This window comes from Natator depressus, chromosome 5 (assembly GCF_965152275.1).
Source record: "Natator depressus isolate rNatDep1 chromosome 5, rNatDep2.hap1, whole genome shotgun sequence".
Lineage (NCBI taxonomy): Eukaryota > Metazoa > Chordata > Testudines > Cheloniidae > Natator > Natator depressus.
Window position 1 is genome coordinate 107,209,888 of NC_134238.1, and position 24,190 is coordinate 107,234,077.

The 24,190-nt window shown below is 39.8% G+C and overlaps 1 protein-coding gene across 1 annotated transcript in view; it reads right to left on the bottom strand.

The window, feature by feature from the left end:
* Window positions 1-23,408, bottom strand: part of FREM1 (FRAS1 related extracellular matrix 1) — a 103,772-nt gene extending 80,364 nt beyond the window's left edge. Inside the window, exons 1-5 of the mRNA XM_074953412.1 lie at window positions 23,206-23,408; window positions 9,155-9,661; window positions 4,187-4,281; window positions 1,310-1,611; window positions 597-793 (exon numbers count right to left, since the gene is read on the bottom strand). Of these exons, the coding sequence (XP_074809513.1) occupies window positions 597-793; window positions 1,310-1,611; window positions 4,187-4,281; window positions 9,155-9,385 (825 nt within the window). The 5' untranslated portion in view covers window positions 9,386-9,661; window positions 23,206-23,408. The remainder of the gene's footprint in view (window positions 1-596; window positions 794-1,309; window positions 1,612-4,186; window positions 4,282-9,154; window positions 9,662-23,205) is intronic.
* Window positions 23,409-24,190: the final 782 nt, after the last annotated feature.

The window sequence follows — 24,190 nt, forward strand, 5'->3', positions numbered from 1 at the left end:
ACAAAGATGTTAAAGACAAATGCTCATTTGGGGTGATTCTGTTTTTAGGTGCTCAACTTGAGATTCCAAGGGCCTGATTTTCACAGGTGCTGAGCATCTGCAGCTCCTATTGACTTCAGCTAAAATTGTGGGTCTCACGGCCCCTGCAAATCAGTTCTTCAATATCTTAAGTTGGGCTTCCAAAATTACTGTCTACTTTTGAAAAACTGGTCTTAAGTGATTTGGTCAGGAAGGTCAGATTAGTAGCAGGGCTAAGAATAGAAGCCTTGACCTTGAGTCCTATACTTTAGTCACTACACAGGCTCTCACTATGAGGTTATTACACAAAGCAATTCAGTTACTGATAATGGTTGTGATGTCATACATAATCATTTTTCCTATTCCTCACCATCCCACTCCTTCCCTCCCTGCCCCTTTTTATACTTAGCGGTTGCTTCTCTGAGTATTCAAGTTATTGGGTAGCATTTGCCCCCAGTGTAACTCCATTTACTTCAGTGGAATTATGGCACCCATTAATTTGGCCGTTGTCTACTCACACAAATAAAATCATGAACATGACAGAATATCAGAAACTACACAGCTGTATAAAACTCTACCTTGTGCAGAGTTTTGCTTCTGCTGTCTGTGAGGTCCAGCCTGATAGGAATATAATCAATGTTGGGTGAAGGAGGGTCAAGATGCTGATATCTAATTCCCATCAGCAAAAATTCCTCACAGCTCATTTTGGTGTTCTGAATCACCTTCAGTTCTGGAACACAGTTCCCACTCACGCACCTTTGACTTGTTCTGTGCTCTATAATCCAATAGAAGCTATAGTAAAATATTTGTTTAAACAATAAACTTGATAAACAGTACAGAAAAGTTCAATTTAGCTCAGCTAAAAGTGCAGTAAAAGGGCAATGTAACATAGCATAGGACTCCTTTCCCTCCTCTCTCTCCCTAAATAACAAGTGTGTTGGGTTGACTGACATTTCCCAGCTCTAACTTCAGTTTCTTTGTTGTGTTTCTGGTCAAGTTAGCCTTTCATTCTGGCTCAGATATTAATCCAACAACACCATGCCCAAAGCCTAGAAGCTTTATCGTAGATCTTCAGACAAAGACATAGCCAATTTTGGAGGACTGAGCACCTCCATTTTAACTTCCATTTTATCCCTAATATCCTCCTACTCTCTCTGACTCTTAGTTGCATCACCACATCCATTTTAAGTAACAGATCTTAGCAATGTATATGAAGGAAACTATTGTGGCAGGTATTCTGCCCACTCTCTTTGTAAATGTTGTTAATACAAACAATTAAAGCATATCATACTGGATCTAGGGAAGAAGCTATGAGGTTGATCTCCACGAGGCTCTTCTTGCTGAGGTTCTCCAATGACAAGTTGACCATGGGCTGGAAGAAGAGTTTCTAAAGAGGCAAGTCTGATGGTACACTCCAGGTTTGTCTTCTTGTCATAGTCAAAAGTGAGCACATTCTTGTCAATCTCCCTGGACAGGCCATAAAACTCAGGGACCTCCAGCACATTGGTGCTCATTTTGATGATATTACAATCTGGCTCAAGTAATTGAACTTGAAGGATGAACATTTCTGTGAATGTTTCTGTTTCTGTAAATCTGTCAAGGATAAAAAATAATTAGTAATATGTCATTACAACTTCCCTCCATTGGCTGTGAATTCAGCATGATCCTCAACTCTGAAATTCCCCATTTCTGCACATCTCCTTGTCACCACATAACTAGGTGGTCAAGTTCTATGACCCTGATAGAGATGCAGGACTTTTCTCCTGACTTACCCTGATATTGAGGGCTCTGGCTTGTTTCCATAGACTCATCCCAAACCAGGTCTTTCTTATTTGTTTGAATCCGGGATAATAAAGGATTTGATTGTCTTATAAAGCATATAGAATTTAGGGCAGGGACAAAGGGGTCTCAGGAAACAACGGTGGGAACAACCAAGCTCAGGGAATTTTATGGCAGCTGTCATGTAGGTGAGCTATAAAGGTGTTCCCAGAAATACACGAGTGAGTTTGCACCCTATCCATTGTATATGCACTATGCTAGGAAACACAGGGTAGGAATGCTACCTACGTACATGCCATTTCTATGACAATGCCAGTGTATGCCACTTCTTCAGATTTACCACAGCTGAAATTTATCAGTGTCTTCTCACCTTGATTATTTGAACTCCCTTCTCTGAGGCATCTCCAAATCTTAGATCTCCAGACTCCAGAAGGTGCAGAATATTGCATCCTACCTTTTCACACGTATTAAAAACGTGATCACACCACCCTCATGGTCAGACTTCACTGACTCCCTATTCATTTCAGAATCCAGTTCAAAATTGTTCTCCTTGTTTTAAAAAACTCCCCAAGAACTGGTTCCACTTATCTCATGGACCTGATTTCTCTCTCTCTTCCCCACTCCTATACCACTATTCCAGTTTCCTCCTCTTCCAATACTGGCTTCTGCTCTGTTTCTTCACACATTCTTACTATTGCTGATCCACAAATCTTCTGTGTAGCTCTTGCCATCTGGCTGTGCCTTCCTGTACCTCCTCTGTACATGCTAATAGATCAATTAGAAACCCTGTATCATCCTCTTATTGATCTGTCTTTCTCTCAGATGGATTATGTGATCTAATATTACACTGTTCACATGTTTATGGAAGTTAGACCTGCACATCTGATGTGATAAACAACGTTACACCTTTAACATCAAAATGGACACAGGACTCTAAAAGACTTGAATCTCAGGGAAGATGGGAGGAGAAGCTCAGTGGAAGTCACCCAAGGAAGAGAAAGTAACAAGCAAAGAGAGAGGTGGTAAAAGACAGAGCCTATATTGAACCCTGACATGCTACAGATTCCATCAAGGGAAACATTCTATCCCCCAATCTTGGTACTTTAATCAGCTCCAATTCCTATATACCATTCCTTTGGGGCATGGACAAGAAGGATGGTCCAATGATTCGGGGACTAAGGTCTTGGAAGGTTCTGCTGTGCTGAAGACTTTCCCATGTGACCTTTGGAAAGTCACTTAGCCTCTATGTGCCTCAGTTCTCCAGCTGTCAAATGGGGTTAATAGTACTGTACTATCTCATAGTGATGTTGTGAGGATAAATATGTTAAAAACTTATGTTGCTCCAATTACCATCATATCTGAGAACCTAGTGCCATAAATAGAGAGAATGTGGTAGAGTGGCAGAAGGCAAGTTTGATATACTCCTTTAAAAAAAAAAGAGAACAAATTATTTAAAGCCCCAGTGGAAAGGACAGGGATAGAACTGTTGTGCATGGCACAATGAGGATTCTGTGCCTGGAATTGAACAGCTGTTAAAGCAGAAAGGGGCTGCTCTAATTTATACCAGAGACTGTTTCAGGCCCTGATACAGCAGAATCCAGTGGGCATAAACTCTCAAGACAATATGTTTTTGTTTCTCATCCAGGAAAATGATATCTAAAGAGGGATCATGAGAATTATTTATGGCCTGATTGTCATTTCCTCGCTTACGTTGAATGGTACCTTACTCCACAAGAAATTCCATTGATGTCAAAAGGATTACTTGTGGAGGAAAGCATTGCTCAGTGGGAGCAAGGGTAGCCGAATCTAACCCTTAATGTCTGTGCAGCACTTTCAGAATGTGATGCATTTTGTAAGTGCTGTTGTCAGTATTAACAGTAACAGGAAGAATCAGTCAGTTTCTGTAGTATACAAAAAGAAAAGGAGTACTTGTGGCACCTTAGACACTAACAAATTTATTTGAGCAGAAGCTTTCGTGAGCTACAGCTCACTTCATCGGATGCATCCGATGAAGTGAGCTGTAGCTCATGAAAGCTTATGCTCAGATAAATTTGTTAGTCTCTAAGGTGCCACAAGTACTCCTTTTCTTGTTGCGGATACAGACCAACACGGCTGCTACTCTGAAACCTGTAGTATACAAATAAACCAATGTTTAGTAATGTCAACAAATATGTTATCAGAGTGTTTCTTGTATGTATTTTGACAGATAATACTATAAATAGATAGCAGTGTGGGTTATTGGTTAATGATGCCTTCCAGTGTACATAAGTAGTTACTGCAGACATAAATGGAAGAATTTTTATTTGCCTGAAAAATGGACTTCTTTTTCTTCATGAAAGACAGTTGTTTTACTAGTGATAATAATGCATAATGCTTCAGTGCTGCTTACCTGTACAGCCTAAGCACGACCATGTCTTCATCCAAAATTGGACAGCCATTATGAGTATACTTGACTTCATTAGGAAGGAAATGACAGTCAAATACCTATTGAGATGGAAAGAATAGATAAGTAAATGCTGTCAAGAATGTCAGGTTCCAGCATTTCCTTCTTCTGTTCTCTGATTGTCAGAGAAGTGCTCTTAGAACAAAGATACTTTTTAATCTGTATTTTGTTTCTACAAATCAGGAGTCAGACTTTGGTTGTTCAGTGTGTGACAGACTATCCACTTCCTGAACCAACTTCACTGAATAAAAGTTAAACTTCACTGAATTAAGTTGACCATCTTTGCAGGTCATTGTATTAGAAATACAAAGGGTTATGTACCATTGTGAGATTGTACGGAACTTTATCAGGAAGACAAGATTAATGCAATCTCTGGAAGATATTAGGAACATCCAGGGTCTTTTTTGGAACAATAAGTGTGAAGTGGATTTCCTAGGAAATATCTTGGGGTGAGGGGAATGCAAATTCTCCCCTCCAAAGCCAACCTTTTGAAGATACCCATTGTGTAGGAGCTACCTGTTCTCAAAGATCCCCAAACTGTATAAAGTGTGAGTTAAACATGTTGTGAGCATAATGCATTTGAGCTGAAACTATGATGAACTGGTAATTCCAAGAACTCCCCTTGGGCGGAAGGTTGGAGGACTGCTTCTGCCAGAATCCATGTTAGGGTTGGGGTTAATTCTGGTAAGCTCATTAGCATGCATGCTGGTTCATTTATTATTTTTTAATATGTTTTCTCTGTAATTTTTTAGTAAAGTCAACACATATGTTATCAGAGTGTTTCTTGTATATATATTAGCTTAAGAATGAAGTAGGCTTGCATAGGAAGTATTGTGTGGTTCTTTATAACTGTAGCAATTACATCCGTTAACCATTTCTGAAGGAAAAGCAAGCAGGTGTCCTTGGGCAACCTGTCTGAGCTGGGAAATACACAGTGAAGGCAGGGAACTGTGCAGCCTGGAAATACGCCAGTCAGAAAGGAGAGACACGTGTCTCCACACAGAAAGGCAATGGCTGGAGAGCTGGAAGCCTGAGAGTGGGTGCCCTGGCTGGACCACTAAAGGAAATACAGGTACAGTTGCCCTGAACTGTGGTACAGAGTTAGCAAAAGAAGCAGAGATATATTGGGCACCAAGGGACTACTGGTATTCTACAATTTTAAAAAGAATAACTACATGTTAGTTTCAGTCAGAGCAGCACGCACTTAAGTTCCATTGACGGGACATGCTTGAGAGGTTTGCAGAATAATGATGGATTCGCGCACATACTCAAATGCTTTGTTGAATGAATGCTGGATGTGAAGACAAAGATGCATGTCATCAGTGTATCTATCAAAGGAGGCAACTCTCCCCTAAAAGTATTGGGCCTTCCATAATCAAAAGCAGCAGCTCTTCAGCATTCAGCAATTGGTCAACCCTTAGATAATAGAATAGTCATTAACTAATGCTGGATGAAAATACTGCCTTTGTTTCTTTCAGTAAATTCCACAAAACTAGAATTTACATTATTTTTATATTATGAAAGTATTTACATTGCAACAGGTTGTCAACATTTAAAAATATAATGTGAATGTCAACTTGAAGCCAGGTGGTAATTGTCATTTGTTTCTGGGGGTCTTCAAATATATCCCCTGACTTTAATTTTATAAATAGGTGCACAGCAGATAATATTGTAGTCCAGTAACTAAAGAGTTAATTTGTTCTCCAAGCAGATACAGGAGGGTTAAGATAGACTTAACTGGCTACAGTATCCTGGAAATAATCAAACCAGATTCATTGTTGCAACAAATGTTCTAGCTTTTACTTGTGTGGAAGTAGCTTGTGAGAAATGTGGTGGTTATGCTACTGTTTCAATCTCTTGTTCTTTTGAATCTCTCTTCTATGTCTAAGAAAAACTAAGCAACCCCTAAAAGGGTGCCTTGTGATTTTTCAGTCCATAGCATAACAGTGAACAACTTTATCAGCCTTAACCTGCCTTTCTCTTTTCTTTTTAGTGATGACTTTGGTTAACATACAAACATTAATCAAAGTATTGTGAAATACATGTTCTCTATTATAGAGTAGAATGATATTTAAATATTATTTTAATTAGCGAACTAGAAAGTGTTAATTGAAGTTCTCAAATCACGATGTTAAGAAAGAATACGCAGCTGAAGTTAGGACCATTTGCCTAAACAACAAATATGCACGGTGTATAATTTTAAAAAAACCCTTCCTGCATGCTAGATCTCCACAGTTCAATGTTGCACTTTAAGGGTCAGCTTCGAAGCTGGTGTAAATCAATGTAGCTCCTTCAAAATCCAGGGCATTACACTGATCAACACAGGTTGAGCATCTGGCCTCAGTCTGAGAACTCAGTTTTCATCATGCATCTCTGGTTTAGGCTGTGTGATCCACCAGAGGATAAGGTTTATCTTATGAATAAACATTTTTACAAGACATCATTAGTTCTTGTTCTTAACTGATAACAAGGGAGATTTTTTAAAAAATGAAGAACCTTTCTACATAAGCCTCCTACCATTGATAGATAGTGATTATAAAATAAAGGCACAATCTGCTTTGCTAAAAGAAACATCTGTTTTATGTTTCCTAGTATGTTCTCCTTTTATACGAACAGGCAACTGTAATTGTCTATAAATTTCCTAAGTAAAACAAAGGAGAGCTAAATCTTTTCCTAATTACTGTCTAGCTTTATTTTTTCCACTTCAACTGCTTTTCAATTACAATTTATAATTAAATTGTCACACATTCCTGTTACATTACTCACTTTAATGACAATAAACCATATCAGACTAGAGACAGTTTCTGACTGCAGCATTTACTGGTTGACAGAGCATGCTCAGCACCAACCATGGGCTAGCTTAATACCAGAGTAAAGGTTAGGTTAACACTTTAGGCCAGTGCCTAGGACTCTGCCTCCCAAAGTCATGTGATTAGATTAAAAGCTTTCATTTCAAAAAAAGTTTCTAGCCCTGATGGTTGCAAATAATAGATCGAAAACATGAGCTGAGTGGAAGTGTTGCAGTGACATCTGCCTGAGTCTGCAGACAGCCTCCAGCAAAAGGAAGAGCAGCAGAGGCTAGAGTCAAGGATGAAGCCATGTGACTCCAAACCCAACAGCAAAGCAGAGCAGGCCCGTTCATACCAGACTAGACCCAGGTGGCCCCGTTGGTGCTGCTACTACCCGAGGGTGCCACCCTGCTGCTTGTTGATAAGGAGGGCCACCTTCACCAGTCCAAGAGGGTGCCCTCCCAGCTCCTCTGGATGCTGGGGGATTGGAGAGGAAGGCTCCTTGCTTTGGTTGTTGCCTCCTCCAAGTAGCCAAGGTAGTACAGGGCCCCCCTGCCACCTCCCTGGAAGAGAAGGCCTTATGAGTAGGGTCCTGGTCACTGAAGGAAGAGGAGGAGGTGAGGGTGAGAGGACAGCTGCTGGCTCTGTTTTCCAGGTGTCCAAGAAGTAAGGTTGTGGTGAATACACATTCCCAGTGCTCCTGGAGAAGTGGCTCCAATCTAGTGCTTGGCACAGCTCAGGGTAGGAATGCAGCTCAGGGTTGCATTATGTTGCCTTCACTCCCTGGAGCCAATGGACTCAGGCAGCCCCCAAAGTAAGTTACAACATCTTTAGGTCTGCTCTAACTTTTGCCCAGCTGCCTGTTTCTCAAGGAGCCACTCCAGCCCTGGGAGATTCACTAGGACATAGAGAAGTCCTGGCCACTCCCCTCTTTTCTCCTATACATGCTCCCAGCATCAAAGGGTCCAAAAGGAGGGGCATGTAGAAGCTAATTCAGGGTCTCTGAACCACACAAGGATTTTTACACACTGGGAGAATCCTCCCTGAGCAGTTAGTCACCTGAGTGGCACAAAGAAGCTGTAGTGGGAGCAGCATGTACAGGAGTAATACCCCAGCACCACTACTCCAGCCTTCTCCCCTTGCCCTTACAGTCTGCACATGCACAGAGACAAAATGTAACTCTCAAAGTTTTGGTTCAGTTTAGATAAGCAACTCTGGTGTGAAAAAATTGTTATCCAGACCACAAATACTTCAAGAAAGAGATTTACTCTGGGTAGTTTGATACTTCTGCTTGCAAAACCAGGAAGCAAGGAGAAGATTATACATATACTAGACTGCATATATTAAAGTTAACCCTACCTTTTCCAATCTTGGGGGGAAATACAGTTTGATTATGGTTTGTTTTGCATCTATTCATCTTTTATCCGTGCCAGTTTGTCCATGCTTATTACTACTAATAGCTTCTTTCTAATAAACTCAGATGGTGGAATTTACCAGAAAGATTAGATGAAAGGTGATATATGAAGTACACTTTGATGTTGCTACATATTAGAAATGTAGAGAGATAACAAAATCCTTTTATATATTTCCCATCTGTTAGTAATCTGGTGGTTGAGAAGCAAAACAAACAAAACACTGTATGCAATGTGCTTAATGTATCTGATGATTATTTTTTAATTGCTCCCAATGTAGTGACTGCGTGACTAAAATGTAAAGAGTTTTAGCCTTCTATGCATTACCCTAGGGACACTGGTTATCCTCACTAAACACAAACAAGCAGCTGGTAGGCTACACACTGGCTCCTAACAGAAAGTTTTGAAAGAGCTGCTGATTTAGTTCATCACAGTGGAAACCAGATACTGGTCAACTCCACCTTCATGTGCAGGTGTTACTGTACTCATGAACAAAATGTTTTCAGCACTAGGGATATAATTCTCATCCAACCAGCTATTTTTAATAAAAAATTAAATCTCACTCACAAAGGTGGTGTATTACTATGCCTGTTCATTATTACCCCACCCTTTCAGATGACTGTTCCTTACAATAAAACTATTTCATGGCCTTTAAGACACACACACACCCTACCCAAGAGACAACATTGCAGTAAAATTCTGATCCTACATACCTGTGGAGTTAGTTTCCCAACCCTCTGTGTTATTGGCTCATTAATCACAACTTCCACTTTGCAAGCATCTTTCTCTCTGGGAATGGAAAACTGCAGGTCATCTTCTGACAGGAAGACAGACTGGCCCTTCATCACTTTCACCCCAAGGTTGACACTGATAAAGGAGGAGCAGACGCATCTCAGGATAACAGCGAGCAGTGGAAACAAACTGCTATTCTCAAAAGGCTTCATATTATTAGGGAAATCCAGTTCCCTTCAACTAGTAAAAGTCCTAAACAAAAGAGGTCTTCTCTTCGTTCTCCAGCAGAGTTTCACCATATAACCAAGGGGAACGACTTTAGTCTCAGGCAATAACGTACTGTATGTTTTCTATTAAGATATGCCCTTGTGATTGAAATTTGGACAAGGGCACCTTTCAAAGTCTTCTTGGGCTTTAATAAAACTCGTTGATCAATCGTGACAAAAATGATGGATGTGCTTTCAGCGTGCTTTAAATGTCTGCTAATCCTGCAAAAGATAGAGGAAAAAATGGCATGAAGCAGTGAGCATCTATTGAAAAGACAGGCAAAGAGATCTGTCATCAGTCCCACAACTGCAGGTCATGTCAAATAGTAAACTAACTTGACCTCTAGGCAACATTAAGTGGTCAGAAAATGGATAATTTAAAAATGGCACCATCTCACTCAACAGATCTGCTCCTTATATGAATTCCGAGTTGTTCCCGCTGACTTGAAGTATACATACACACACACTAAATCTGGAGTACATATAGAATCCGATATACAACTACTTTTTACTACTGGTAGCACTGTGGTGCCAACACAGCTAGGAGAGACTGAACTGGATTCTAGTCTGATTGGTGTATCAAGACAATAGCTAAGTAGGTTCCAAATGGAAATAGAAATAGTTCTCCAGACTCAGTATAGCTGAATGAAGGGGAGTGGAGCAGCTGTCTGTTTGTTAAATCTACCACTGCATTGCAATGATACATTGAAAAAAAATCACTAGCCTCCAATTTAATAGACCTTACCAAGACCCAATCCTTTATTCTCCCTCCGCTGGCTCAGCCGTAGCAGGTTAACTGGAGCACGAACATAAGTGTATGGCATGATGTTGCACTACAACATTAAAATTGTTGTTGCTGCTCCTGTCAAAGCTGAGAAGAGGCTGATGCAACCAATCGATCAATGGAAAAGGGAAATATTTGTAGGGAAAATGAATTATTTTCAAATATGTCAGTGAAAACAATAGGAAATAAAAATGACTTGATGTCTCTTAAAGCTCTTAGTTAGAGTTAACCTTCATGCTTCTGAGGTGGATAAACTGAGTACCAGTAAGTTTATTTTGCCTGTGGTTCTTTGAATGACATGTTTATAAATGAAGGACCTTTTTAAAAAGCAGCTGTACTCTTCTCAGGAAAAACAGTCTTTCTAATGTCAAAAAGTCCACCTAGCTAGCTAGGTGTTTAGTTGACCCTCATCTCCTTAACACCTGAAAGCAGAATTTAAAATTTCCCAAACTAATCAAAGATGTTTCACAAAGTTTAGAGAATGACTGTATTTTAATTAAATCTGATAAGCTCTTAAACATCTCCACGATGGGAAAGCTACAGGTTCTGACAGACATTCCTTAAGTTTCTATGAGAAATTTACTCTCACTCCCTATTTATACAGAATGTCCAAACTAATGAAAGTTGTACTGCCACCAGTTGTCTTTCCCCCAAAATGATAAAAATCCAGAACTGCCGACCTCTCATTGCCTCCCTTCCTTAATGGCAACAGTTAAGTCCTTGCTAAAGTGTTTCCCAGTAGACTGGCCCCACTGCTCCCTACAATACTGATCAGTCTGACTTTATATTTTATTGAGCAGCCAACAGTAGTTGTAGGAAATTGTTAAACATTATTTACTTCCTACAATACCACAAGACTGAACCACTCACTTTGGCCTCAATTCAGCAAGGCACTTAAGCATGTACCTAGCTTTAAGCATGTGACCTCAATGGAACTACTCACATTCTTAATCTTAAGCACATGATTAAGTACTTGGGCCCTCTAAACTTCAACTCAGAGAAAACATTTGACTATTTCCTAGGGTGGTGGGTTTTGTTTGTTTGTTTTAATATATATTTGAAACCCTAGAAGCTTTCACTTTTGGTCTCAAATTATATGCATGGGTCAGACTATTTCAGCAAAATCCAACTCTGACAGAACTGGCTAAGAACGTACAACCAGATCCTTTAAACTTGCAACAGCGACCTGTCAGAGTTTTTCATTAGTCCCATAATTGTATGCATTGGTCACTGAGCCCCTAGCGATTGCCCTTTGATCATCTTTATTTACTGAAGAAGTTAAAAGTGCCAGCCATGAACATAAGCTTTCACTCTTGGCTAACAACCTGCTTATACACTTCACCTCTCCTCGAAATTCTCTCTGTCAGGTATGAGATCTGCTTTTTAGGAAAGTTTTCCAGCTTGAAAACTAACTTAAATAAATCAGCAGTCACCCCCTGCTAAATCCCTGGAGAAAAGATACCAATCACATCACCAGCAGCTACTTCTACTCTCTTGGAGAACAGACTGTTGAACAGTAGGAAACAGATTTTATACAAACTCCCATCTATCTTTTGGAGTGCCTTAAAATCCTCTAAGTGGAAAGATATAGCATCAGGTCCTTCTACCCCTTCCCCATTTTGTATTCCAACCCCACAAATTCTCCAACCTGGTCAAGTCTGAATAAGAATGTGGGTAGGGAGCACCAAGGATTGCCCCTACCCACCTCCATAACCGATGCAAAGGTAAGCTTGTATACAAATATGTGACTGGCTGCGGACCTGCTTGAAACACATTCCAAATATATTTCTTCTCTGCTGTGTCCCTACACCACAATATGGTTCAGCACCATCTCACCACATAACAGTGAGACCCATGATAACAGCTAACGACCTGATGAGCCTTCTCCTCCTAGCGTACTTCAAACATTGCATCCAGTGTGCTCTGCAGTATTTGCCTGCTGAGTCCCATCAGTGGTGCAGTAAGTACATTGCCAGTAATCAGCTAATGTGTAGCTAATGTGTACTGTCCTTAACTGGACGGAATCACACTGCTCAGCTGTGTGTCATAGCTAGCAATTCATGGAAATACTTCTTTAGTTCAAGAGGTGGAATTCTGTGCTTTCATAGTAGGAGGATCCTACTATGATCCTACGCCCACATTGATGTGAAGTTCCAAGTGACTGTGGTATCCAACATACGATAATTGTGAAAATTTAGGTGGCAAAGATTTGTTACAGCATTCATTTATAAAGTGTGTTGGCATCTTTCTGGATTAAAAACGGTGTTATAAGAAATCATTACCACATCAAATTCAGACCAGGTGTAAGTACAGCTCCACTGGCTTCCCCAGAATTGGACTCACTCACAGTTGGTCCGGATTTGACTCCAAGAAGGCAAGTAATTTGCTGAGCTGATTAGAGAACAAATTGATTTATGTTGTTGCAAAGTATTTTTAAATAGTCTGCATTTCATCTGTGCTGTCCATTAAGAATGACACGGTCAAGCTTTTATATACTGGCACTGAAAATGACTTGGCATATGACTCTACCTTTTTTCTATCCTTGTGTCCCAATAAGTGCAAATCAATCAAGTATCCTCCTTTTCTTAGAAGGGTTTTCTTCACATGTTGCATCATTAGAGGATTAACAGTTTCATGAAAAATATCTTCAAAAACTTTGGAAACAACAGATTTTACAAATGTGAACTAATACTTAACTCTGAGAAAGACCAAAACCAAAAGCACATTGCAGTAATGTATTCTGGCCCACCTGACTTATAGAATGTAAATATATACAGTGAAGATTTATGAATGATCGCAGTGAATGAGCAAGTTACTCTGTTAAAACCATGGATGCAATAGTCTACATTACTAGCTTCCTTGTAATTTCACCCATAGCAGAGGCAGGTAGACACAACTCCTCAAAAGACTGTCATACCACCCACCAAGATGGCAGCTGAAACAAAAATTTCCTTTGAAAGCTCTGGGATGTCTTGAATTATAGGATGGCAAGTGGGGCAAAGTGCTTTGATTCACACTCAAGTTCCTGATTGGTTTATATGTTGTAAAATACGTTTTCTTTTCTCTTCAAGAAAAAAATCCATATAACATTTTATTTAATCATGGGTAGCCAGCTAGCATTGTAGATGACTTGTTTCGCTTCCTGAGTTCCCGTCTGCAGTTCCTACACGTGGTGTTTCCAAATCAGCATTTCCTAACACATACAAACAAGGGCAACCCAGGACAAAAATAAATCACCATAATAAGTGCAATTATTCAGGAATGAATAGAAATATATTCTCTCTGTTCATAACTATGTACATTTGTAACTTGTTCTGAAGGAAAAAACCCTCCAAATGTACTTACTTGCAGTTTATTTAAACAGCTACTTAATCCACCTCGACATCTTTTTGGATTTCAATTTATTTACTAATCTGAATTGTTTCTGCAGTACATGGTGCTTTATGGAAAAATAAAAGGAGACAAAGTCTCCACAGCTAAGAAATTACAGCCCAGGAGCCCAGTCATTCAAACCCTTAATGGGATAACTCACCTGAGTAAGGGGCTGCAGGATTAGGCATTAAATTACCCTACACAGATGTGTAATGGATAGAACTAACAATTGAATCTGGATACCTGTTGTTGAAGTTTGGCATGTATCTTGCAGTGCCAATTATTAGAGTATATCAGCTGTAATCCTGGTATCCTTAGAATGACACCTCATCCCAGCCTCTAAACATACCTATAGTGGAGACTGTTAGGGGTCTTCCCTATTGCCAGACCCTCTCTTTGCTAGAGGACATTAGCAGTGGGAGGGGTAGGTCAAGAAGTGGAATGAGATAACTCCCTGGCTTCAGTCTTGAGGAGAAACTTCCTGGCTGAAGACAGAAGTCTGTAGAGGGAGTTGAAGAGATAATGCTAGCTCTAGCATGGCCTTTCCTACCGCACTTTTGACAATTCATGAGTGCTGCCACGCTGCAACATTTAAAGCTGTGCATTGAGTGCCAAAAGACAGAATGACTGTGGATTAGATGCATAACATTTTCATCTATGCAAGCCAATGCAGAATGAATGAGGCACAGCTACCATAGAACGGGGACTGCTTCTCACCTTCTAAACCTTTGACCAGTTACAGATAAGATGCCAATTTCTTAAGACACAGAGGGTGTTTAGGTAGGAAGAGCATGACTACTGATTTTTGGGTTTGACTAGAACATTAACTATCCTGTAGCACTTTGTCAATGATTGCAAGGGGTCAGGCCCTCAGGTTTACATCTGACCCAACTGATGGCATCTCCAGTAGTTCAGAGCTCTCTAACAGGGTCATTGGGTCACACTGAAAACTTTTCTTTTAATCCACAGACAAGATACAATCAGATACAGGGATGAACTGATAGGTGTGTCCCCTGAAGCATTATTAACAGAACCCAACACTATTTAGCTTGCAAGACATGATGGAATCAGAGTCTGGGCAGCGTGACTGCAGGATGAGAACTAGTTAAAAAGTGATATTGTTTGGGAACATTATTGTTTACTTTATGTGCTGCCTATGTGCCTGAAAAAGTGAAGAGCCCTACTGTCTATCCAGATAAGAAGCATTTCCAGGGTCTGGGTCATAATGCTGCTTTCACCCACATCATACTTACATGTATTTCTTGACTCTGACTAAGAGTGAGCTGATCTATTTTCTGTGCTCCTGGACACTGTTCCATAAACTCAGGGCAATGACATAGGTAAATATGCCAGAAGCTGGGAATGGGCAATAGGGCATGGATCACTTGCTGATTATCTGTTCTGTTCATTCCCTCTGAAGCACCAGGCATTGGCCACTGTCAGACGACAGGATACTGGGCTAGATGGACCTTTGGTCTGACCCAGTATGGCCATTCTTATGTGCTCTCATGCAGAACTAGTTGCCCTGTGTCAAATAGTAAGGGATGTGTGTGTGCATGAAGAGGGTTAATCAGAATTAGGCAGTTTTCTCTCATTACCCGTGGAAAACATGAGTGAAGAACTTGGCTTTTTTTATGGGAGGGTGGGGGGCAGAGTATGTGGAGGGGCATGGCGTGGGAAGCTTCTTCTCTTTGAAATGCTGGATGATAGACCTATTGTCCTGTTGTCACTGTCTGTCATAGGCTTGTTTTAATCAATTGTGCCTGAAGGTGTAACACTAACAGACCCCGATCGTTGGGGGGGGGGGTGGCATCGAACCTGGGGCCTCTGAAGCTTAGTGCATGAGCCTCTACCACATGAGCTAACAGCCAACTGCCTGTTAGCTCAGGCTGTAGAGCAGACTCATTTTATATCTCTCTCTAAGTGGCCTCAGTGCCACTAGATGGGACACAACACCACACCTAGAAGGTGTGTGGGTTACACAGGCAATGCTGTTATATCAGTGCACACATACACGCCATATGTTCCTGCCATTGTCTCCCTTTTGTTCATTACAATGCTGTCTCTTTAAGTCTTTAAGAATGATAACCTTGTTTTTTTCAGTCACTTACACTGTGGCTGCAAAATCAGAGGACATAAGGGATCCTTTTCCGTTATACCAAAGCATGAAAATGAAAAATATGAAAGTGAGAGCCCTGAGCGTGACGTTCTCCATTCAGAATAAGGCCAATTTTAAATCTGGGAATTATTACTGCAAGTCATTCAAGCAATCAGTGGATAAAATCATCTCAAAGCAGGATGCCTTGTCTCACATCAACAGGAGCACAAACATTATTTTGAAACAGTCTGCTCCTTTTTAAAAATTTGTGCCATTCTTAAACCAGGTGTTGCTTTGCTAGAAATATACATTCCAGGCACTACAAAAGTGTACCTGAAATATCATAGTATCCTTCCAAACTTGTGTGTTATGGAAACTTAATAAGGCTCAGTCTTTCCATCAGATACACCTGTGCAACTCTCACTGAAGACTACAGGAGCTGACCACCTGTTCTGAGCGAAGACTTTGGCCCAAAAATGTCTTAAATCCACAATCAAACAGCAGGATTTAAGACAGTCTTTAAATAACCAATATGCAATTTAAAAGAATCTGTAGGAAATATTCCAGCATGATCTTACTTATTTAGAACTTGTGAATGGTACAGAAATCTTTGTGCATGCTATGGGCCTGATTCTAATCACAATTAATCTGATGTAAATCAGGAGTAACTCCCTTGACTTCAGTGGATTTATACTGGTGTAAAACCACCATAAATAACATCAGAAATAGGCCCAATAGCTCCCAATTACAGTACAGAATACCCTACAAAAGAACTTTAATTGCTGAGGACTGAAATCAGTGGGAGTTGGATCAGGCCATAAGATCTGCACTGTGTGTGGCTCTGGGTGCCTGGGAGTTTTCACTTAGGAATTGTATTTTTTAAAGGGAGAGGGACAGTGGGGAGGGGGTGACTAGTGTGGGGTGAAAGTAGGTTTGGTTTATTTGTAACGAACAATATTAAGAAAGATTAATGTGTAGTAGAAAAAACCACATTGGAAAAAACAAAGAAATTTAAAAAAGAAAATAAGTTATAAAATTCCTTTAAGAAAGAAAAAGATTATTAGCCTAGTTAAAACTTAGCCAGGGGCAAAGGCAGGAACTCTGAGCTTCTAAATTATGTAGCTGTCACCTTAGACCATGCAATTAACACAAAATCAGTTCTGGCCAGTTGTTGTTTAATGTTCTAGTCCCATTCACCACAAAACACAGATTAGAGGCCATACAGAAACTAGATACTTAGCATAGCTTTTTCGCTGCATTTTCTGATGCAAGAGAACAATACCCCTCTTTTTTCCCCCTTTTCAAATAGCCCTTATCTGTGTATGTAACTCCTGTATGTTACTTGACATAGCTAAAATCAAAGGACAATAAGTATTTCGGTGCATGATGCTTTAATTGTTATTTCACAGCAATCTTTTTTCTCAGTCAGGGAAAATAGCCCTCAGACAGAAAACTGTATCAGATCTATCCAGGTCTTCCTTGTATATCCCTCCACTGCCACTCTGAGCTAGATCACAGAACCTCGAGCTGGAAAGGACCTGCCCTTTTTGCGCTTCAGCTTATCAGTACAAGGCTGGTTATGACGACAGGCAACACCAAAAATGCCAATGATTCCCTGTTTCATCCACACTTAACTTGTTTTATGTTTGTTGAATTATTCAATTTACTTAAAGAAAAGGAGTACTTGTGGCACCTTAGAGACTAACAAATTTAGTTGAGCATAAGCTTTCGTGAGCTACAGCTCACTTCATTGGATGCATTCAGTGGAAAACTCAATTTACTTAATATCATACCCTGACATAACGCCATGAAAATGTCTCCTGAACAAAAATTGTGCATCACAAAGTTACACTATTTGAGGATGAAACTGAATTTGCTTTCCATAATAGCTCGGTTCTGGGCCGCTCCCAAGGCAGATTGCCAGTTATATTCATATATTATACTTACCTGGGTTTGTTTGTTTTATAATGTGTAGTCCTAGTGGGAGGCAAACGTATTTCAATTAAAGTCTCTCTCACACTCTCTTCATGGGCTTAATGAAAGTTAGATGTACGGCGGCTGCCCTTAAAAACTTGCCATTTTCCCTAAGATAAACACAGATATGGTTGCTTCATTGTTTGTGGAATTCCGTGATCCTAGCAGTGACTGAGGACATCCAACTACAAATAGTAATTGTGTTTCAAAAGCAACGGGAACTTTTTTAAGCGTCTCCACTGGGGAGTGTTTAAAAATGCATCCTGAGTTTATTTTTTATTGGGAAATCATCAGACAGCATTAATTCTCATGTCACTAATTTTCAGACTTGATTGTTCTCAACATAATACCACAACTGTTATGTAGTCAGCAATAGTTCACACAAGCCCAAGACATTAGACTGTTCAAGAGAAGAAACGTTGGCCTGAACACTTAAGTTATACATAGCATCATAGGAATTTTAAAGTTCTACCAGACAGCAATGGGGACCACTTGGACTTATCATATTTGAAGCATAGCTGAGCCTTGTATTATTGCACTGTAATGTCAGTCATACGCACATGAGCTTAAATCCCATTGTTGAACTCAAACCCACAACCTGCTGGGCCTGGGGTGACAGCTCTACCAAGAAAGTAGCATTGTCAATACTGGAGAGTATATATATACATAACTGAAGAACAGAATGCGGGGGGGCTGAGGGGGAAGAGGGGCAGGGAGAGAGAGCGAGAGCACGAGAGCGAGAGAGCATGGGGGAAAATATTAACAGGAAAGGAAAGAGGAAGAGATCACAGAATTTGAAAGAAAGGCTGTATTCCAGTAGCCACCTCAATGTCCCTTGTTGAAGCCTAATGGCTGGTCTAAATGGGGAATTCACGGGGAAGGTATTGCAAAATAGCTAAAGTGTGAATTTAAAGCTCAATAGCTATTCCACAAGTGTATGGTCACTTTTATTCTGCACTAAAAGTGCACAGTCCGCTTCGGAAGTGGATTAACTGAAACCTCTCAAAGCACACCAAGTGCAGAATAAGAGCATCCAGACAGGGATCTAACATGGAATAGCGATTGAGCAATAAGTATTCTATACCAGTTTTTCCCTGTGTAGGCAAACCCTGAAAGCCCTGTATTTCTACCACTACAACAATGAGAAATTCCAAGGACTGGATGGGACTCTTCCTAAGAGAGCAGTGCTCCATTTCTTCATCATCAAATAGAGCTCCTGGAACTTTGTAAAAGGTAGAGAAAGAAAGAAGAATGAAGAGGGATGAGATTTCTCTAAATTAGGAACAGATACTTTAAACTTATCTAAACAACCCAGCCCTCTTTAAAGAAAAAAAGAACAAAACCCCACACAGCATCCCATACAGTCAACAGTGCATTGTTAAAAGGGCATTGTGATTAAGTAGGTCATTGTTTCTGACAGACTAACAAGCTTGTTACACCCATTGCTGCCTCCCCTCAAAACTTCGTCTTCCACACAGCTCCTTTTAGTGCATTGCTTCTCTTTAAAGTGTTACGTTTATTTGTTCATACTGTTAGAGAGTTTTAAAACTTAGATATAGAGCTTGCAGTGTTAAAAAGAGACAATTATGCTGAAGATAATTGGAGAGACCAACAGTTAAAATCAGCTCTTCCTTTTGCATTTTAATACATTTGACTCCCTACAGTTAATTTCTAGCTGCTGGATTGCACTGCATGAATACTGTAAATATTTTCCACATAAGAAGGTAACTAGGAGGTCTCTGTCCTCTTCTTATTTAACCCCAGAGAAACAGCTTACCCACAAGAAGCTGGGAATGTAAAGATTTTCTTACTCAGGTTCCCTGGGTGTTTTTTCAGAATCATTATACATCTAGAAAGCAACACTCTCTAAACATTCACACCCCCATGGTACATATATTCATTAGGAATCAAGGGCTCCTTAATGTTAAAACCATACACAAATATATAGCGTTATCTTCTTGACAGCTGTCTGAAGGAAACTATATGTTCCAGCTTCTGGTAGAACTTGATTGGTGTCACCAGTAAAATATTACTTTCCACATTACCCTTCCTTCCTCCTTTTTAATTCCTGTGGAATTATACACTGACTGAATTCCTCTGCCCTCAAATGGGAGCATAATGTTATTGTGGATGGTTATTTGTAGGGATGGGCAAATCAGTTTGGGAGAAATAGGAATCTTTGCAAATCTTTGCCCATTTCCCGATCACACACCAAACTTTTTGGAAAGTTTGAAAATCAGTTAAAACCTCCCACTAACTACTCTCTCCCCAGCTACATCTTCTATGTAATTATAGGTGCTCTTGTAAGAGGTAAAAGAGTAACCTAGGGAAAAATGGGGTAGGATCTTCATTTTGCCTTATTCTGGCTCCCATCATCAAGAAGTGGGCCATGCCTTACTTTTGGTGACAAAAGCAAGTAGCCCCTCCACTGGTCTTGCTGGTTTCCCTGTTTTAGAACTATGTGACACTCTGGAACTTCCTTACAACATGCTAAAGGATTACGAAATCCTGGAGCTTGTGTGATCCTTCACTTCCTTTTGTGTAAAGCTGGCAATTCTTAGAAAGAGGGAGGGATGCTAGGCACTCTGGGTTTTTACAATCATGCTACGTGCTTACTGTGTGACCTTCAAGCAAGTAATTCTAATGAGAGACACTAAATAATTGTTTAAAATAATGCATTCACCTCTGTAGGTCAATCAGAATTTGCAATTAACAACAATACTATGCATGTATACAGCATCTTTCATTTGAGAACCTCAGATTGTTTGCAAAGAAACTTAAGTGTTGTTATTCCTACTCCATGGGTGGGGGAAAATGAAGCACAGAGCAGTTACTTGCTTGAAGGTCACACAGTAAGTCAGTAGAAAAGTCAGGAATAGAGCCCAGGTTTGCTCACTTCCTGGTCAAACCACTAGACAACACTGCCTACAGGATACTCACTACTGTTAACACTCGAGCATTCTAAAGCTGATCTTTTTTGGAAGGTGTCTCTCATCAGAATTATTCCAGGCTGGTAAATGTGGTAATTTTGGAACAAAAAAGTGTAATGCATCATTCTTTAGCAATGTATCTATCTTTTATATAAATAAATAAATAAATAAATTTTTTCATTGTTCAGGATGTTTGCATAGTGTATCTCCACTATGCCAACTTCATGTATTCACACGATGGCTCTAGGCAGCTGGAGAATAATACTTTTATATGAAAATCAGATGGAATACAGCTGCAGTTTATTTTCAAAGCCAGCTTTTAGAGCCCTTTGAAACGCTGCCGCAGGCATCACAATAATGGCAGCTATAGACAAAATAAAACATTTCATTATTCCTAGTCAGGTTTTTCACCTAGGTGCATAAAAGGCAGATGAATCGTTCATAGGATCTCATGTTACAAACTGTGAAGGAGCTGCTGCCATCCAGTTCTGCACAGACCACCTACCTACAATAACTGGTTCCACAGACAACCATATATAGGAGAGCAGGTTATCCTTGTGCAAATTAGGCTATTGCAGAATCACTGATCATGGTAAATAGAGCTGAGTCAATAATGCTCAGTGAACAATTTAACTTCTCTTTCTGCTCATGGGATATCCACAAGCAGAGCACAATTTCTTTAGTTTATTCATTATTCAACTAATAATGACCATTTGATCATGACTATTTTAAATGTATTGCTTAGATGTGATTGGTCAGATCAAATGTTTCCTTTTCCCCTCACTGGATGAGCTCACATCTGGTGTAAATGCTAAAATTCACTTACCGTGAATGTGTGTACTATTAAACCGGATCGCTTGAATTGCTGCAGAAAGTGAACACAACTTAGGCATATTCATTTAAAAATAAATTAATATCCATGGATACTTTTTGCAGCATTATTTGCCTATTTCTGCATAGAACAGAAATCCCCGCAGTAGAAAAAAGTCTCAAAGCTGAAAGGCCTCAGATATAGGATTAAAATCCAAACCAAGACTCCACAACTCTGTATATCATCAGCATACAGTTATTCCATACACTATAGACAGCTAATGGGGATAATAGTGTGGGGAATTCATTTTCTGGGAAAGTTCCCTGAGCATCAAGAATATCTCCCTTATCCCAGCAGAAATTCACTCCATAAAAGAAAGTAATCAGTTTCTAAGCTACTTGTTTTACAGTTTATCCTTAAGAGAGGGGTTGCTATTTTTGCATAGGCAGGGGAGGGAAGCAATTAAACAGCTTTACAGTCTTCATGTGGAGATCATGCGCCCACCAACTTTTTCATATAGTTGGTATTAAATCACAAAGCACTCAATTAACTTCTAAGCAAGGTTTTGCTTAAGATCACAAGAAGAATTTAGAGCCCAGGCTTTTTTATTCTGCGTTGGAGTACTGGGTGAAAACATCCCCATCGTAAACCCTTAAAAATGTTAGGGAAGGATCATAATGGAGATGCGGACAGACCCTTAATGACAATGGATGTTAGTGGACACTGTTAGAAAAAGGGAGAAGAAAGAGGACAAGTGAATTTAGACCATGAGCTCGTTCACTACTTAAGCACAGTGGCAGCAGCAGTCAAGTGCCCGCGCTTCGTATGGGACATACTAGGTACATGGTAGCACTGGAGATGCATGTTGCTCATTGTACCTAGCAGATTATGCAGCACTGAATCAGTTAATTGGCTCACTGAATAGACTTCCCCAGATCATAAATACCAAAAAGCTTTTTGAATACTCCTTTCAGGATGTACTGTATAATTAGCAGCAGCAGCTCGGCTTATTAATGCATCTCAACACAACACGGAATGAAGCTGAACAAGACACAACCAGAAATCTGAGTTTTGGAGATTAGTTCTGTATCTATGCAAAGAAAGAGCAGAGCAAAGCACTTCCTTAAAATATTACAAATCAACGTCTGTAGAATTCAGGTCAAGAGAAGGCAGCTATCTGAATACAAACAAAAAAAAATGTTAAAACTTAACTCAGATTTCTACTGCAAGATAAAATATATCCTTAAAATATGCTTTAAAAACCCAGAGTCTCCTAGCTAAAGCAAATAGATCTATCTGAAGGGCTTTACTCTGCCTTCTATTAATATTAAAGGCATATTCGGGTTTTGGTACCACATCTCTCTCTTTTACTGTGTTTCACTTACAAGAAAATTCAAAGAAGCCTTGCTAACACATTCAAACCCTTAAGTTTAAAGAGGGAAGTAACAAAATATAAAATTATAAAGCTTTATTAGTGTACTGGTGGTGGAATAAAGACAGTTTAGAAATACATATCAATTAGTAAAAAAATTGCATTTTAAGAGAATATGATTCACTTGGAATCTTTCACTTCTAATCTTTAAAGGTAGTGGTAAACCCACTGGTAATACTTAGTGCCTCTTTTCCATATGAAATTAGAATGAATCTTTCATCCCAAATACTGTAAATATTGTCTGTATGCCTTGTTGCAACATTCAATAAAGGCACTAAATAATACTACTAGCATAAACGCTACAGCATTCAATTCATACAACAATATATTCAATAGGAGAGGGAGGACACAGAAACCATACTTACAGGTAGCAATATTTCTTCAGGAGCTTGAAGACAAGAGGATACTGGTATAAGAGGGATAATGAAAGTCACTGACCCAGTAATCTCTGATTTAAAGGGCTTGCAGAAAGAGAGAGAGAAAAATCCTATGAGGGGGCGAGAGAGAGAGAGAGCTGAAATTCCAGTCTTTCTGGTCAGCTTGGTTTTAGTTTTCTTTGTACTAAAAATCCACATTAAAAAGTCTCTTTGCCAGAGTTGCCTGCCAAGCTGCTGCCGACTTGAAAACTTCCAGAGTACAAAAGCTTTGGGCTTCCTATGATAAGGGCATTCTAAAGATGCCTTCAAATGTTTACACTAAGAAATGTTTCTCTGGCAATGAGCCCCAGATCTTTCCCTTCTGCTAGCTGAGTCTGCTGGAACTAAAAACTGAGCTCTTGGCTGCTCATTTCCCTCCCCCCACCTCCGGTTCTGTTAGACTATTTTGTTTTTCCACTATCAGTTATGTGCTAACGCTTGATGGCAAATGGCTGTGCGAGAAACCTCTCCACCCTAACCCCTTCTCCACTACTAAAAGAAAAGGTCTTTATTCAAATACAGATAAGAACATAGCCTCCATAAAAGGATAACCAGTCAGCTCTTCAGCTCAGATCAGGATGGCTAGTAAAATTAAAATCAAGTACATTACTATTGTAATGTGTTTAGTTTACTACAAAATAGATTCTTTCCACCAGTTGAAATATTTCAACAGGCTGAGAGTGAAATTCATATTTCAGTCCAAATATTAAAATTAAAACATGTTTGTTGCAAATATTCTTCCAAATTACAATCAAATAAAGATCAGTAATGAGTTCAGGTTCCTCCCCTCCCACTGCCCATATATGAAACTACAGGAAATGGAAGAAGGATATGCTCACTGGGCCAAATCTGGCAAGGTGTTGAGGCGCTTAGTGCCTAAAGGGCCTGGGATCGATGGTCCCTTAACCTTTCATCTCTAGGCTTACAGTTAGAA